Source organism: Eptatretus burgeri, chromosome 2 (genome assembly GCF_056783735.1).
Source record: "Eptatretus burgeri isolate ZD-2024b chromosome 2, Ebu_testis_v1, whole genome shotgun sequence".
NCBI classification, from domain to species: domain Eukaryota; kingdom Metazoa; phylum Chordata; class Myxini; order Myxiniformes; family Myxinidae; genus Eptatretus; species Eptatretus burgeri.
Window position 1 is genome coordinate 113,158,785 of NC_140962.1, and position 18,218 is coordinate 113,177,002.

The 18,218-nt window shown below is 46.7% G+C and overlaps 1 protein-coding gene across 4 annotated transcripts in view; it reads right to left on the bottom strand.

The window, feature by feature from the left end:
• The window catches only part of LOC147032855 (uncharacterized), a 322,720-nt gene that overhangs the window by 59,505 nt on the left and 244,997 nt on the right, over positions 1–18,218 (bottom strand). For 3 of the 4 annotated variants that reach the window (XM_085870793.1, XM_085870792.1, XM_085870796.1), the window contains 4 exons: positions 15,637–16,164; positions 13,712–13,832; positions 3,627–4,008; positions 723–3,510 (listed from right to left, as the gene is read on the bottom strand). In XM_085870793.1, coding sequence (XP_085726919.1) covers positions 723–3,510; positions 3,627–4,008; positions 13,712–13,832; positions 15,637–16,164 — 3,819 coding nt within the window. The remainder of the gene's footprint in view (positions 1–722; positions 3,511–3,626; positions 4,009–13,711; positions 13,833–15,636; positions 16,165–18,218) is intronic. The other variant, XM_085870794.1, reaches the window with a different exon arrangement.

Here is an 18,218-nt window from a genome sequence, read left to right on the forward strand (position 1 = left end):
AAAAAGTAAAAACATCAATAATATTATAACGCCACTCAGTGGAGCGCAGACCTCCGCGAGGCTGAACAGGTTACTTTTTGTATGCCAATGATAGGCCAGATCTGGATCGCGACCTGAACCAAAATTGAATCGGCTTGATCTTGTCATCTAACCAACCCATCCACCCCGTTTTGTCATAACTCGCCACAACTTTTTGAAATATCATGTTATACATCGTTGTTGGCCCCATCTCTCAATGGTGATCAAAGAATGACTTAAAAAAAAAAAAAATTAATTCGTATCCGGATCTCCATTCGGATCTTCACCAAAATCGAATCGATTCTCCCTCGTCACACAAACAACCTGTCCACCAACTTTTGTCTCAATCCGTCCGTAACTTTTTGAGATATCCTGTTCACAGGCATACAAACAGACAGACAGGGTTGAAAACATAACCTCTGTCCACCTTCGTTGGCCGAGGTAACTGTTACCTGGCTTGTATTCTGAAGAAATTATGAAAGCTCAAAGGAAAATGGTGAGAGTGCAAACTAACATCTGATTCTACAGTCCACCCGAGCCTTCGGCATGTTGAAACTAGCCGTCAATGAAACGTAGAAAAAAAATTATCATAAGTTTCTGTGCAAAATAAAGATCCAAACTCAAAAGCATCATTTCCAGAATGACACAAGACAAACTTACAAATAAACATCGAGCACAAAAAACGACCATGATCTAAAACCAACCTTATGGATGATGTTTGACTTTGATTTCCTCAGGAGGTTCTCACGTGAGTGCTGGTGAGAACCACCTGGCCCCATGACTGTCCCTCTGGCTCCAGGGGGCAAAGGTCGTCCAAGCCTAGCCTCAACTAGGTCTCTTTCTGACTGAGCATGCTCAAGCAAAGGTGGAAAATCACGTTGCTGGGGTGCATGATGCTGAGGGCCATAGCCTTCATCGACGCTGTAACTTTTCATGTTCCGAAGCTGTGCTCGAGCGGGATGTGGCGTTGAGGCACCAGAAACTGTTGGTGCTGCAACAGAAGCACGACTGCAAGGTCCACCACTTGCAAAGTTTACATAATGTTGTTCTGGCTCACTACAAGGTGGTGAAGGAGGGTAGGCCACTGCAGGGGTACCAAGGCTTGTTTGTCGTTCAAGCCTTGCACGGCGAGCCTGGGGTGTTGGAAGCCCAGACACAGGACCGCTGCGTCTGCATGCTTCAGGATCAGCCGTCTGACCTTCTACAAAACGCTGTGCATACGTTAGAGCCTCTTGTTTGCTACCCCTATGTTGCTGCTGTTGCCGCTGCTGTTGCTGATGATGTAAGAAGTGTTGTTGAAATTGTTGCTGATGAAATAGTTGTTGCTGCTGCTTATGAAACTCTTCCTGCTGAGGCCTATGAGCTGATGACTGGCTCTGCAAATTTACATACTCAACCTCATTCCCAGGCCAAGGTACTAGACGCTGCCCAGGACCAACCCTTCCTGTGCTCGTTTCTCCCAGCCTCATCATTTCTTCACCTATCTCTGGCTGTTCCTCTGCTGCACTGTCTGCCCTCCTTAAATGATCGAGTCGTCCATAGCTATCAGAGCGAGCCGGTGGTGCTGGAAGAGAATTCATCCTCTCCATCAGACCATGATGAGCTAAACGTTGGCTTGCCACAGGACCAGCCTGGGGACGAGTGACTGGAGTTGGTCCTGCAATTTGTCCACGTGGGATTCCAGTAATTTGACTACGTGGAGCTGCCTGTGGTGCAGTGGCAGTTCCCTGGCTCTTTGCACCCTGACGTTGTCCATATGTGGCTGGAATTGTGACTCTCTGATTAACTTCCATGACAGGTGTTGTCCTATTGCTTGCTGAGTCTCCAGCAGCATTGACCCTCAAGCCTGATACAGTCATTTGTGCAGGGTTTTTTTGAATAGTAACATCCGTGAGAGGCCATTTTTGAATGGCTGGAGCTGAGCTTATAACAACCCTTTCAGGCTTATCTGCATCTGGCTTCTTATCAATAGCTTTGGGACATGCAGTGCTCGTGAAGATGACACGTGGCCCAGATAACGTTACAGTCGTCACTTTTCGACTTGCGGGTGTTGGTATCTCTTCATGTGCGGATGCAGTTGATGATCCTCCCTGCATTGTGAGCACTGCTGGAGATATTTTACCACTTGAATCAGAGGCTTTTGTGGGAGATAATGAGGTGTTGACCAAATTTCCAGCCTCGGTCGGGAATGGTGGCGTTGGGTTCGGAGAACAAGCAGGTAGCTCCTCCAACCAGTCTGACCCAACATCACTATATCCACGATAGTAGGTTACCTCACGATCTTGCGATGATTGCTGAGAGATTGGTGGCTCAATAATAGTTATAGTAGCAGGGCCTGCAGTATTTGCAGTAACCAAGCCAGCCACCTCATCTTCTCCTTCTTCATCAAGAAGAGGGACTGAAAGACTTCTCAAGATACCTTTCTCACGACCACTAAGCCGCCCAGGTGTCTGTCCTGTATGCAATGCAGGTCCAAAGTCTGTGCTGTCTGTTTCAATGCCATAAGCCTGAAGAAGCACCCCAGAATCTATTTCTGTAAAACTGAAAGACTTGCCAAAGGGTGGCCGTACAAGTCCCATGGTTTTCCCTGCATCTCCGCCAACTCCAATATTGCTGCGCTCAGGTGAAAGCTCCTCAGAGCTACGACTAATAAGTAGCGGTGATTTCTCTTCATCTTCATCCTGAGAACGAGCTCCAATGCCTCTACGGCGGCCTATCATCCGTGGCACCCTGCTTCCAGGCTCAGGGTACCAAAAAAGGCGAGAAGAGAAACGGCGGCGAGCACTATCTTCATCCTCAACACGACAACGTTTTTGATCCTGTGGTGTAAGCTGGGGTTCAGATCCTTTGCCCAGTGGAGATGGACGCCTATATACCCGCAGCTGCCCAGCACCTGGCTCCACTTTTCTTGCAATCTCCTGATGGCTGGGTGCATATGTTTGATTTGATTCATAGGCTTGTTTTTGCCCACTTGATAACACACGTGACGATACAAATCCGAGGCTGTAGGTGGAGGATGTGGCCCTTGATTGGGATGTAGTTGGAGATACAAATCCCACATGCTGCTCTGTAACTGGCATTTCCTGCCCATTCGCTGAGGGAGGCCGCTGATTTCCATCAGCTTCTGTACGTTCTTTGTTAGGTGCATGCTTTGGTTCCAAATTAACTTCACGCACACCCATGCGTTCTGCCTTCTCCCACTCGGCAAGGGCACGACTCCGGTTCCAAACTTTGGCATGTTCAATGGCAGCGGCAATTTCACTTTCACTTGATTCACCTTCTTCCAGGCGCTCAGCACTGCTATGGCTTGCCTGCCGCAAGCTAAGTGGCGTTGTAAAATCTGTTGTTTCAAGCTGGTAGATACCACGATCATTGAAGATTGCTTCAATGCTCCTGGTCGAATGTAGTTGCTCATACTCAGGACTTGTAGCCGAGTCACTTCCGGCTGGAGATTTCTCTTCCATGTCTGACCAGTCAGACTCCAGGGAGGCCCTGTAAAGAACACATCTCTCATCTAATAAAGTTTATCTTCTTATACATTCATTTTTATTGAAGATGTCTTCATTTTAAAATATTTTCCAAGTGATATAATATGTAGACGTCCTCACCTTTCTATTGTTGGTGCAGCGGCAGCTTTTCCTCCTTCTTCAGACCTGCTGCTTTGGTAACTCTGGGGACTAGCCACCTTTGCTTCTGGAGACAAGCTGCTGAGGGAACTATGATGTCTGGCCTCCTCAGGTGATGTTGCAGAACTATTTGAACTGCCGGTGTGGCGACGGGCAGGGCTGGGTGAAACTGTTGGACTGGGGTTGTCTTTCGGTGGTGAAGGAGAGCTGGGTGGGCTACGTGGTGCCATTGGTGGTGTCTGCGACCCCGCTGAACCATGGGAACCTGAGTACTCTGAGAAACCATCGGAGGCCTCACCTGGGATAGCATCGACACCAGAACCAATGCCAGTTGCAGCATCTTTCATCTGCATGAACTCTGACCCTGTAGGGAAGCGTCAGGACAATTGAATAAATAAGTAACAAAAGGATAAACATTGAAATGATATACTTGTTTGAAGTTATGTTGAAGAGTTGTCCAACACAAGTGCAAGGAAAAAAAATCTGTCATTTCTTCTCATGACCATTTGGGCCCACACGACACTGCACTCTGGCCACCTCAAGTTAAAACCATTTCACAGCATTTAAACTCTGAATATATATATATATATATACATATAAATATATATATATATATATATATATATATATATATATATATATATATATACATACATACATACATATATATATATATATATATATGTATATATATATATATATATATATATATATATATATATATATATATATATATATATATACATACATACATACATACATACATACATACATACATACATATATATATATACATACATACATACATACATACATATATATATATATATATATATATATATATATATATATATATATATATATATATATATATATATATATACATACATACATACATACATACACACACACACACACACACACACACACACACACACACACACACACACACACACACACACACACACACACACACACACACACACACACACACACACTTTACCATGCACATAAATCATGATATATTCCCAATTACCAGCTTCAGTGGTGTAATTATTAGAATGCCAGCTCTGGGTCTGGGTGGATGGCAGTTCGAACAGTTCGAACCCTGGCTGAGTCATAGGAAACACTTAAAATGGTACATGCTGCTTCCTTACTTGTGTTGATGCTCAGCATTTAAAAAGGATAGAGCATGGACAAACAATCATAAGTTGGTAATATTAATACAGGCTTTCATGGAATTAATGCCCTCCTCATGTGCTGAAGTTCCTTGGAAGGGAACTATTGTTGCGAATTCGCACCCGCCGGCGTGCGAACGGCCACGTAACTCGAATCGCGGCACGTCGCCCACCGGACGGACAATTCTGTCGTGACCCTCTCGGACCAACGCCGGGAGCTAGTCACGGGTGGGCCTTTCGACCTCACCACAATCGTGCCAATCGGCCACCCGCGTAGGATAGGGTTGTTCGCCAAACTCGACCTACCTAAGTACCCACGCGGATGGTAAACCGGGCGATCGTACCTCGCCGCAGGTCGACTCCGGACACGAGCCGCTTGGGTGGCACGTTCCGTACTATCGGGATAACCGAGCGGTGTTATCGTCGACCTGGACAGTTCAGATTAATTACCGGGATGTTGCACCCACTACGAACCCCTTACGTGATGCAAGATGGAGGGTCAACAAAAAAAAGGAAAAGAGACGAAGCAGAGCGGGAACAGTTCAACAAGCAAGCATTTTATTGACACGCACACACAGACAAGCACATAAGGCATGTATTTACAGTCATACAGTAATGCACATAAAGCAATTAAAACAAAAGAAACGATGCAGAGCTACAACCGAATATGTGTACACACAGCAACACTTAAACAGTTCTACTTTACGAGACATGGCGCCACAAGATCCATACAAAAACCCCGAAAAGGAAATGGTGTCTTCCCTTTGGGCCGTCGAGTCCCTCTCCCACGTCCTTCGGCGTGGTCGCGCCTGGCCGCGACTCCGATCCCTGGTGTGGTAGGCGAGTCCTCTCCGGCGTGCCTCGCGCCGGCACGTGTTGGCTGCTCGACGCCACAGACGGGGTTCCCGGCGCTATCTCAGCGCGGATAGAAAGGGCGGGGGGGGGGGGAAACGTTGTTGCTCGAGGTCGTGGTGTGGGAAATGGCAGATGCTCCGTCCCGCCAGCGGGGTCTCGGGACCGCACCACAGAAGACCAGGCCAGCGGCCACCACGAATAGGAGACGAAGAGGAAGAGCGCGCCAGAAGAGAGAGAAGAAGATGAAGAGAGCAAGAGCAAGAGCGCTCCGCCCGTGTCCGACGTTTATAGCCCGGGGCTCCGCCCTTCCTCCGCCCCCGTTTTCAGCTCCACCCTCCTTCGAGAGGGTTCTCCAAGAGGGGCGTTCCCTCTCCCCGACCGCCTCACGCTGGTCATCCACCAATCGGCGGCGAGCTGCTCTTCCCCCTTCCTTAACACCAAGCGCGGGGAAAAATGGCGGGAAAAACAGGTGGGAAAACCCGCGCGTCCTCGCAGCTCCTTCCTTGGCACCCTTGTTTGCCGTTCGGAAGCGGACATAGCGGCGAATATGTGGTAGCGTAGATAGTGGCGGTGGCGTGGTTGTTGAGTGTGGTTGGTGCTGTGGTGGGGATGGCATGGTTGTTGAGATGCTGTTTGTTTGAAATAAAAGATAGAAAAAGAAAAACGACGAACTCAAATCGTCGCAGCCCGGATGGATAACATAAATTCCCTCTATACAACAGGTTTGGGCTAACTACACATGTACCTATGAAGATATCTCACCTGAGGGCCCTTTATGGTGAATGCGAATTTCCACAGCCGTAACACTACCCCCTCCCCTTTTTACAGACTCGTCCCGAGTCGTCAAATTCTCATGTGCCATCATGTGTAGTTCTCCCCTAGTACGTTTTACCTTCGGATCCCTGAGTGCGACATTCAGTGTATTCGTGTCCCCAAAATAAATAACCTGAGGGCTGAGTAACTAACTAAACAAACCCACTCACTCAGACGACTTAAATAAAATTGCCGGCGCGAGACAGACATGCCGGGGGCGCACTCATATTTATAGTACAACTTAACTTACAAAATTTACACTAACCATGGCCCAGGATCAATGGACTCTGCAGGGAGCAAAACAAAAGTCAACGGTCAACCGGCGCACGCGCCGACACTGCAGGCCCGTGTTGTAGCTGCCAACAGGACAGTTCTTGCAGCTTCGTGATGATCCTGGTGCACATGTCAATGAACAAGGGGGGGGGGGCAAATCAAAACAGAACGGGGTTGGTGAACATGGGCAGTGGGCATGGCATGGCAAAGGCAGCAGGCAAACACAGCCTGCAGAACAAGGCCGTTGCAGGCAAACACAGCCGGTGGACGATCCGACCGGCACAGGCATTGCAGAAAACAGCTGCAGACGATCCGGCCGGTATAGGCCTCGCAGCAAAACAACAGCCGATGAAGTTGGCCAGCCTCTTGCTGTGCAGTGCAGTTTGATGGAGGGAGTGCGGTGGTGCTGGCCACTCGGAAGGCGGGCTCGGACCTACCCTACGGTCTCCCTCCCAACCTATCGCCTTTGCCTGTCACTGCACCTACCCACTCCCTTAATTTGTCAAAAACACAATTTAGCCCCAACTTTTTTTTTTTTTTTTTTACTCTTCCCCACTATAAATCGTCCCCTAACCCCCTTTATGTCTCTGTTCGGCTAACCTATCTCCCCGAGCCTACTCCCAACCACTACGTTCCCTTCCCGGAGGGGAATAAGGGATAGCTAGCGTCCTGCGTCGATGCCCAATAAAGCCTCAGGATGGCCTCCCCAGACTTCAGCGATCTTAACCCAAAGTGGGTCCAGCGGCCCACAACGAGTGAAGGGATGGATGGTGCAGAGGGGTACACTTCCTAATCTACCCTATCCATTAACCTTTAAACTACCCCGGGGCTTTCAACAAGCGCCTCTTGCTTAATCTATTGGTTCTATCAACCCAGATTCCCATCGCCTGTGTTGGTGTCCTCTCAATTTTGGGCCTTGCCCCTCAATTTTCCCTCGTCCACTTGCACGGTTTCGTGACTGGGATGCGTGGCTCCCTTGGCAGGCACGACACTCTGCCGATTCTCCTACGATGGCACCCCCGGGCACTACACTGCCTCCGAGCCTACAAGCTCCCTAAACACCGGGGAGTGCCCTCTCTGGCGACTCCCCTGAAATGCTCACGTGGCAGGCTGGCTCCCTGGGCCCCTTCCCTGGGTGCCTGTGCCCAATGCACTGCCCACGCGGCTAACGGCACCCCGGGCCCCCGCATCCTGCCTACCTTTTGTCCGTCCGTGGGATCGGCAACATTCACCGCGCTCGTTTCCGGACCGGGCTTCACTCCCGCAAGCGAGCACATGGCGGCCTCGTGCGTTGCACAGCACGGACCTCGCGCTCGCCGCTGGGTGAACCCGGCACGGTCCCCAATACATCTACGGCCGCTACTCTGCTTTTGTCCCTCTGTCGCCGTCGTCATCGCCATTCGACCCACGCACACCTGCGTGTCACGACACTCACACACCACTCCATTACACTCACATTCACACCGGGAGACGTGGCTCCATGCTCACGCATGCCGACCGACATCTCCCTTACACACAGTGACCTTACACACGCTGTCTCCCTCACACTCGGCCGCTCTCTCACTCGTGCCATCCATCCCCTTGCACACGTGGCTCCTTCCACACACGGTGCCTCATCCACACATGGCGTGCTGGGAGGCAGGCACTTCGGCACACTTTCCACCACACCACTCACACACGGGGTCGCTTCCACACATGGGGGCGCACTCACACCTTTCACCTCACACACCGGGACAATCACACTGGGGATTCGTGTCACCACAAGGGGTTCCGGGGCCTCTATACCCCCCAAGCTCGGCGTGTACCCGTTCGCAGCACTCATTCCCTCGACCTCGCAAAGCACGACCAAACCCACCTGGTCGTGAGGCGCCTCAAGGGGGCATATTCCCTCCCCTCATTCCTGGAGGAGGCTATCCAGCTGCTCGCACTGGGTCCCTACACACTCCGCGAGCTCACCCTCATCGCCCTCCACTAACTCCGTGTGTGTGTGTGTGTGTGTGTGCGTCTTTAACCCCGTCCAATTCACCCTCTATCTCCCGTGTCTCTGGCAATACCTTCACTTCCTTCTTTGTCTTTGTTACTTCCCTCGTGCACATCTCCGTCACCCCAATTAGTTTTTCCCTCTTGGTCACCGTCACTGTTGCTCTCTCCGTCACCTTTACAAGTCTCGCCAAACACGTCCCCCGAATTATTTTTTTTGTTCCCGCCTTCACCGCGGGCCTGACAGCCATTGCACTCCCCCCGAGCTCGTTCGTTCCAGCACGTGGCGTCGTCATTTTGAGCTCCACTGCCCGCGTTTCGCTCCTCGCCATTGCCATTATGCCTGCCTGCAGGCCACGGCCTATTCGCTGCATCTCACCCCGCAGTGTTTGCGTATTCGCTTCCATGTCATCCAATTTTATTGTTTATTCCCGCCAGCATGGCGAATAGCTGGGCCATGTCGGGTGCGCTTGAGTGAGCCGTTTCGGCAGGGATCGGGGGAGGGCTTCGGGGGAGGGGAGGGGAGGTGTCATACACTGCGGCCTCTGCCACTGCCGCGCCCATTTCGGGCTCTGGGTTCGGTTGGGGAAATTCATCTTGCACCATAAGCATTTCCTGCTCGGGGTTCTCATCCTGGGCCATGGATTCTACATGACTACACATATTTATTTCTACCCCCGGCACCCGCTCGCCTTGAGACTCCATCTTATTTCTCGTAAGGGGTTAATTTAAATTGCTCGTAATTTGGAGGGAACGGGGGTCGCCTCACACACCCTTGCTCCGTTCCCGTGAATTTAGCTAGAGACGGGAGAGTTTGTTTCCCGCTCTCTAACACCAGTGTTGTGAATTCGTGCCCGCCGGCGTGCGAACGGCCACGTCACTCGAATCGCGGCACGTCGCCCACCGGACGGACAATTCTGTCGTGACCCTCTCGGAACAATGCCGGGAGCTAGTCACGGGTGGGGGTTTAACCTCACCACGATCGTGCCAATTGCCCACCTGCGCAGGATAGGGTTGCTCGCCAAATTTGATCTACCTAAGTACCTGCGCGAATGGTCGACCGGGCGATCGTACCACGCCACAGGCCGACTCCGGACATGAACCGCTTAAGCGGTCCGTTCCGTGCTACAGTGATAACCGAGCGGTGTGATCGTCGGCCTTGACGGTTCCGATTAATTACCGGGATGTTGCACCCACTACGAACCCCTTACGTGATGCAAGATGGAGGGTCAATAAAAAAGGAAAAGAGACGAAGCAGAGCGGGAACAGTTCACCAAGCAAGCATTTTATTCACATGCACACACAGACAAGCACATAAGGCATGTATTTACAGTCATACAGTAATGCACATAAAGCAATTAAAACAAAAGAAACGATGCAGAGCTACAACCGAATATGCGTACACACAGCAACACTTAAACAGTTCTACTTTACGAGACACGGCGCCACAAGATCCATACAAAAACCCCGAAAAGAAAATGGTGACTTCCCTTTGGGCCGTTGAGTCCCTCTCCCACGTCCGTCGGCGTGGTCGCGCCTGGCCGCGACTCCGATCCCTGGCGTGGTAGGCGAGTCCTCTCCGGCGTGCCTCGCGCCGGCACGTGTTGGCTGCTCGACGCCACAGACGGGGTTTCCGGCGCTATCTCAGCGCGGATAGAAAGGGGGGGGGGAAACGTTGTTGCTCGAGGTCGTGGTGTGGGAAATGGCAGACGCTCCGTCCCGCCAGCGGGGTCTCGGGACCGCACCACAGAAGACCAGGCCAGCGGCCACCACGAATAGGAGACGAAGAGGAAGAGCGCGCTGGAAGAGAGAGAAGAAGACGAAGAGAGCAAGAGCAAGAGCGCTCCGCCCGTGTCCGACTTTTATAGCCCGGGACTCTGCCCTTCACTCCGATCCCGTTTTCAGCTCCACCCTCCTTCGAGAGGGTTCTCGAAGAGGGGCGTTCCCTCTCTCCGACCACCTCATGCTGGTCATCCACCAATCGGCGGCGAGCTGCCCTCCCCCTTCCTTCACACCAAGTGCGGGGGAAAAATGGCGGGAAAAACAGGCGGGAAAACCCGCGCGTCCTCGCAGCTCCTTCCTTGGCGCCCTTGTTTGCCGTCCGTATGGCCGCACGTTCGCCTTAGTGCCCCCCTGCGGCCCCCCTGTGGGCACCTTGCGTCTGCCTTGAAAATTCTTTGGCCGCTGCAGGAACGCCCTAAGGTCACCGTGCGACATCAAATCAAAGACTGTACGGCACCCCCACGTTTTTGGTCTCCACAATTTATAAATACGCTGTGCAGCTCCCCGAAAAATAAAAACATGTGTGACTGCTACATTGTGTGACCGTGGAAATACTGCGGCCGCTTTATAATTGCTAGTGCCCGTACATTTTGTATACCCTCCGGCCGCCGAGCCAAATGTGACTTTGGCCTTACCTCGTGTTTTCACCTTCATTTGTGATGTTTGTTTTTTTTAATCATCTTGTGTTTTAATTAATAACAAAAAAGCAATCCGATCACGTGGTGTGACGGACTGTCAGGTAAGGATTAAATTTCACAGCAAAACCAGTTGTAATTTGGAATATCCATGATAACGTCAGCCCAATGCGTTTGATGAAAGTGATTGTGGTTCTGCGGGCATCATGTTTGATGAGCTTCCCTGGGGGCAGCCCTCTCGCAGAGTGCGCGAGCGATCGGAACCCAGGACGGAGCTCGAGCCTGTGTGGACCTTTGGATGTGGTGATTGTACCAGTTTACATACAATACACCACCACTGATGGTCATTTACTCATCTTATTTTATCTTAAACATGGGTAATTTCAGTTTAAAGTGTCTTGAAAGTGGGTTTTCTTTGGGTCCACGAACGGATTAATTCACTCCATTATTTCTTATTGGGAAAATATTTTTGGAATCCAAACTTTTTGCAATCCGAACAGCCTCCTGGAACGAATTAAATCGGGATTCTGGGGGCACCACTGTGTATAGGCAAACACCTATACTCCGATCTCTAGCGGTAGCGCACGGTAGACGCAGACTCCCACGGAGGCCTACGTAGGTGCACGGCGGGCGTAGGGGAACTGCGTGTCGACCCTGCGTTGCCCGCAGGTAGTCACACAGACTGCAAGGCCACCGTATGGCGGTTTTCATTTTCATGAAAAATATAATTGACCACTATATTCGTTATTGTTGTGTGTCTGTGTGTCTGTCTGTATGTCTGTATGTCTGTCTGTCCCGAACATAACTCCGTGGGTTTTGATCCGATCCTGATAAATTTTGGGTGGGAGGTTTGTATCATCATCTAGCTGTGTTTTCCTGAGAATGGGCATGCTGCGCCCATTATGGGTGGAGCCACGCCCAAAAAACATGTGTTTTTAGGGGGTAGCCGATTTCAAGTTACATCTTCTCCGAGGGGGTTTGTCGAATCTGGCAGGGGTTTCGGTATTTGGTTAGCCCAATGGCACCCGCATAGCCCCACGGAGCTCGATTTTTCATTTTCGTCCCAAGGTCAAGGTCAGAAGGTCACGAACTTAGAAAATGTCAAAATAAAATCAATAAATTGGGCATCAAGCTCCTAGGGTTTTCAACTGTTTCGAATGAAAGTTGGTATGCCAGTAGTGCTCTTCGAGTACTACAACTTTCATCATTTACGTTTTTCCCGATTCCCGCCAGTTTGTCTGTGGCGTCCCCTCGAAGGTCAAAATTTTTTTTTTAAAAGGCGAACCGTGTACATTGCTTGTGAACCATCGCCGTCTCCAGACTTGTCTGATAAATAAACATAAAATAATTGAATTGGCTGGGGAATGAGCACTGGCATGATAGGCCAAATGGCCTCTTTGTCTATGTTGAATAGACCTGGATTCCTTTGTATTAACAAACAGGATCTATTGCATTGTATTGGCCTTAAGAAGAATTGAAAAATGCTTCCTTCCAATTATAATCCAAGGTGTATCACTTTCCATTTGCCATTCTTGACCAATGCAGGTCTTTCATGATGACAAATGCAGGAATGTCACCTGAAATGGCTCACAAAGCTTCTAAAATAAGCCTAAAATACTTGGAAAAGTGCCCTTTCTCTCAAGTACTTTTCACAATGAAAGAGTGGAATTTTTTTTCTCAATTCACTCAAAGGGAAGAGCTGTCCGTTCTGCAAAAACTCCCGATGATGTTTGGTGGTGCAAAGCCTGAAGGATTGGAGAACGGTGCATTCGAACCAAATCCTCGATCATCCCTGCCAGTGAGTGGACGTTGAACCTTGCAGGTTTGGTTATTTATTTAATGGGCATAAGCAATTGGAAAGACTTCGCTGAGGGAGAAACCATGTCTGGTTTGGGTGCTTCCAAACAGTGATGGGAAGGTCATATATGGGGCTTGTGAAAAAAAAAAAATTGGAGGGGGTAAATTGTAAATTCAACTTTAAAAATTATATTTACTCTTAGTCATATTGGAGAAGGGGTGGAGGAGGGGTGTGTGTGTGTGTGTTCGTTGGTTCTCTACCACCGCCACTCACTTGTATTAACAGGAAGTGGTGGAAACTCGACACGTCTCATTCACAGATATTTCTCGTATTTTCTATATTTTCGTGAGTCTGATTTGCATCCAGGAACGCAGCAATTATAATTAACCATTTTGAAATTGCAACTCTTTCAGTTAAATACTGAAAATTATGTTAAAAAGAAAATTATGTTACGCTAGCAACGGCAGATTAAAAGTGCCCCAGTTCGTGTAAACGACACTGAAAACGAGAACACAGCTCATGCATGAAAGGCCTCATTTGCATTCATATGTGATTTGGAAAGTTCCGTATTATTTGAGTTGAATCCTCAGGTTTCACAATTGAAACAGCAATCTCACTGTTGTGCAACCAACCGTAGAGGGACAAGGTGGCCAAAAAAATGACCAAAAAAAAAACCAACAAGAAAACACACAGACATATAGTTGAGATTGATCAAGCAAATAATAGACAAAAAGGTCGTGGTTGAGAGCACACCCTTACTACTAGGCCATGTGGAGGGCGGTAGAACAATGTTCGGGCTGTCTCGAGCCTTGTGCTGCACTCGCTGGCCAAGTAAAATGGAGGGCTTTTCAACAGGCAGTGAATTCGCTGGCTCCTGCATACATGGAATGTCACATATGGAAAACCTTAAAAAAAAACTGCATCCCAGTTGTAGAACTATGCATTACACTATTACGAGTATAAAAGCATGTCAAAAATGACGGGTTGGAGAAATGGTCGTGAAATATTGAAAGAGACAAAGATATGATTTTTCTGAGTAAGAAATGTGATTTTAAAACACTACATGTTCAAATGTGATCCTATTTTCTTTATCTTCTGGGATGTTTCCTTTCAACGGTACAGCCTCGTGAGCGTACCAAAGTCTGAAGCCTCAGCCTAGCATCAGGTGTGCTTATTTATTTAATTATTAGACATCCTATGGACATATACATGAAAAATCACTCGTAGCATTACACTCGGTGAAAAGGAACGGCACTTGATGGAGCGCAATACCTCCATCAGGCTGAACAGTTTAAATTTTGTATCCCACTAATAGGTCGGATCTGAATCCGGACCTTAACCAAAATCAAATCGCCTTGTTCTTGTCGCCAAACCAACTTTTCCATCTCGTTTTGTCACAAGTAATCCACAACTTTTCGAGACGTCATGCTATACATAGTTTTTAGCACCATCTCTCAATGGTGAAGAATCACTTGGAAAATTGTCGAATCTGGATCCTGAATCAGATTTTCACCAAAATTGAATCAATTAGTCCTTTTCGCACACACAACCTGTCCACCAAGTTTCTTGTGAATCCATCCATAACCTTTTGAGCTATTGTGCTATATATCATTTTTGGCCCTATCTCTCAATGGTGAAGAATCACTTGAAAAATTCGCAGATCTGGATCCGGATTCGGATCTTCACCAAAATTAAGCGTTGCTGTCCAAGGCCAGTCACCAACACACACACAAAAAAATTCAGAACGGTTGCTTGAAAACTGTGGCCAAAAATTGTGTGACAAACAGACAAACAAAGAGACAGACAAACGTTACAGGCCAAAAAACTTGTAAAAAATTTTTTTGCCAAGTAATAATCAGTCATTTTACTCTGCGCACGCTACACTTCATGTGCAGCGAATTTCACCTCCCCACACCTTGGATTTATTGTTATTTTAAAAAAAACGTTTTTGTACACTGCCCTTGAGGCTCAATTTGCAAGTCACCATCTACAATTCCAATAAAGGAGACATAATTACTCTTTTATTGAAAATGTTTTTCAAGTATTTTTTTTTCTCCTCAAAATAGACTGCAGTGAACACACAGTCGTGTTAAAAGATTGGCCTTTAAAACCCTACTCACATTGTCCTTATGAAGGGGGACAGTCAAATACACACTGTTTTATATATACTGTGTATGTGTATGTGTATGTGTGTGTATATATATATATATATATATATATATATATATATATATATATATATATATATATATATATATATATATATATATATATATATATATATATATATATATATATATATATACATACATACATAGTAGAAGATTTAAAAATATATTTCGCCCACTCTCCAATTCCTTCTTAGTAAGTTGCATATCAATGTATTGCAATTACTTAAACTGATCTGAAATCCAAGTGTGTACTTTCCTGCTTAAATTGGAGGAACATGAAGAAGAATCAACTTTATTGACTATTTGAGAGTCATTAAAGAACTTTAAAGTAACTTTACTGATGATCAGAGCAAGGATATAAAATTTTCTATGGTTTTAATAAGCTTTATTGAAGTTTTTTTTTTTTCAAAGGAACTGAACTTGTAAAATCCAATGGAGTGGTTGTCACAAAAGGTATTTGTCAATGAACGTATATAGCTATAAATGTCCATCTGGATTAAGACTCACCATGTACTTTGTAGGTGGGACAGCAGGTGTCAGCAGAGAAGGGGGGTTTGGAGTAGGAGGTGAGATAATTTCAGAGCGTGGTTGAGACAGTCGATCCTCTGTCATGCAGACATCTCGCGTTCGAGATTGCACTTGGCCGTGAGACCCAAGACCAGAAACCACCTGTCCAGAACGTAACTTGTAATCGGAAGAGCTTGGAGTAAGACGACTGAGTGGGGTGTGCGTGTGTTGTGAACGCATTTGTCCAGGAAGCTCAGCACCCCGTGATGAAGGTGGGGGTGGCGGAAGCTGAGTAACCTGTTGCATTCGTAGCATCGGAAGATCGAGGGCAGCGGCTGAATCATTCGAGTCAGTACTCGTGCGGTTGGGAAGTGCAGCATCGAGGCGTGGATGCATGTTCATAGCCGCTTGGCCCATGCGAGGTGGACCTCGTTCATCACGAGCTCGTGGCAAGATAGGTGTAGGTCGTATTACTCCACGAAGGTCGTCAGGGAATGGTGTTGAGTATCCTTTCAGGTGGGCATCAAGCTGGAGGCACAAAATTTAAGGTTATGAAAGGTTATAAATACAATAAAAATGACGAATAAGGGTTAGCATGAATATGAAAACGATAAAATACCCAAACAGAAGTTTCGATCAACATTATTTTGAGTTGAGTTGCCTTACAAGGAACTTCAATGCAGGAGGTTGCAATTAGGCCCATTAAGACTGCACAATGGCTGTTAACCTATGGCTGTTTGTCTGTACTCTACCCCTTTTAAAAGCTGAGTCTCAAGCAATGAAGCAGAATGCATCATTTAAAAAAAAAAAAATCCTCAGTAGTATGACCTGTATTGGGACCGATTCGAACCACTGACCTGCCAGACTCAGAGTGGATGCTCTCATGATTATGCTTACGATTGTGGAGATTTTATTTCAATATCTCCAGGTTAGAGCACTTCTGAAAATATTTATTCATCTTTGTTCTCATAAAATGGAGGATTCTCCCCCCAACCCACATCCACAAAATTCATGGCTTGCTCTTCAGTTTCAAAGAAACAACCACAAATGTTATATTTAATGTTTGTTAATATAAATTTGGAGGGGGTCAAATCTGGTGAATATAAAATCCTTTGATGGAGTTTTCAAAACAATATCTTTTTCATTGTACTTTCATCTTTACAACAATGAAGAATGAGAGTGATATCGATGGTGTGCCATCATAAATCCATACACTTCCCACTTATAAGAAAGTTGAAAAATAGCAAAAAAGAAAAAAAAAAAAAAACGTTCCACCAGGAATGATTCAATATCAAATTCCAAGTTAAATTTTTTACCTGTTTTGACCCCTGTGATCTTAAGTCCCCACCCCCTGGGGCATAAACAGGGTGTCAAATCCAAAAAATCGTAACACATTTCATGCGTCCTCCAATGTTGATTGCAATTACAAAATTTCATTTAAAAATGTTTCAAAATGTGCCTGTAATTGCATTTGTTAGTATTTGACTTTTTGACCCCATTCCAGGTGTGGGGCCACAAATGATAGTTCTGTTGCGCCTTCGTTCCGTGTGGCAATCATAACTACCAAGTTTAGTGAATTTCTGCACAACCGTTGAGGAGGAGATAGCTTGACGGACAGACAGACAGACAGACAGACGGACAGAGTGATTACAATATCCCCCGTGTTTTTTTTCAAAAAGTATGGGGGATAATAACCTGCTCTAGTTATTGTAATTCCTTGTTTTAAGTAATCTATCATATTTATTCCATCAGAATCCACAAAATAAAAGCCATAACCTTCTCTGCTGAGGTTTTCATTCAGAATTCACAAGGTGAAGATAAATTAGGGTGCTTCATACTTTAAATTTGAAGGTGGAAATGGAGAACCCACTTTAAATCCAGATACATTGGCTTTAGAAACCATTGCTGGCAATGCCACTCGACCCCTTGAGAAGGTAACCGATCCACGAACATGTTTCTGGCACACTGGCCATCATCAGCATGGAGTAGATTTCCCTCAAGACTTGAGATAGCAAGCCATTTAGGATGAGGTGTAGAAGAGAACAACGCTCCAACCTGTTTTATTGTGTCATGTATATAAGGTTTTGGCAATCTGTTCCAAATGGTGCACTCCAATCACCTTCTTCAGACGTAATAAACGGAATGGAATTACAAACGTTTAAAATTTTGCCCTGGGGAGCATGAGAGTTTATCAGACATTGTCTTCCAATGATAATCACCGATACACAAAGTCACATGAATATCTCACACAATCAATCATTTCCTTTTAAACACTAGAAAAACATAGCCAAGGAAATGCCAAAATATATATTTGGCAGCGCAGGCAAAAATAATCACACAATTTATGTAGGGATAAGGCAGAAACTAAGTGAACGACAATAATTTAAGGTAAATCCTGTCGACGCATGAAATTGGATAAACTGCATTGACGTTATTGAAGGAAAAAAGACCAGAGAGTTGGTGTCAAAGCCACCCAATGCTGCCTGTTTATACATTTATCGTTTTTAAAAGACTAGTGCAATAATATTTTTTTTATAAAGCATTGCAGTGAAATCTGATCCAAATAATTTTAAAGCAATATA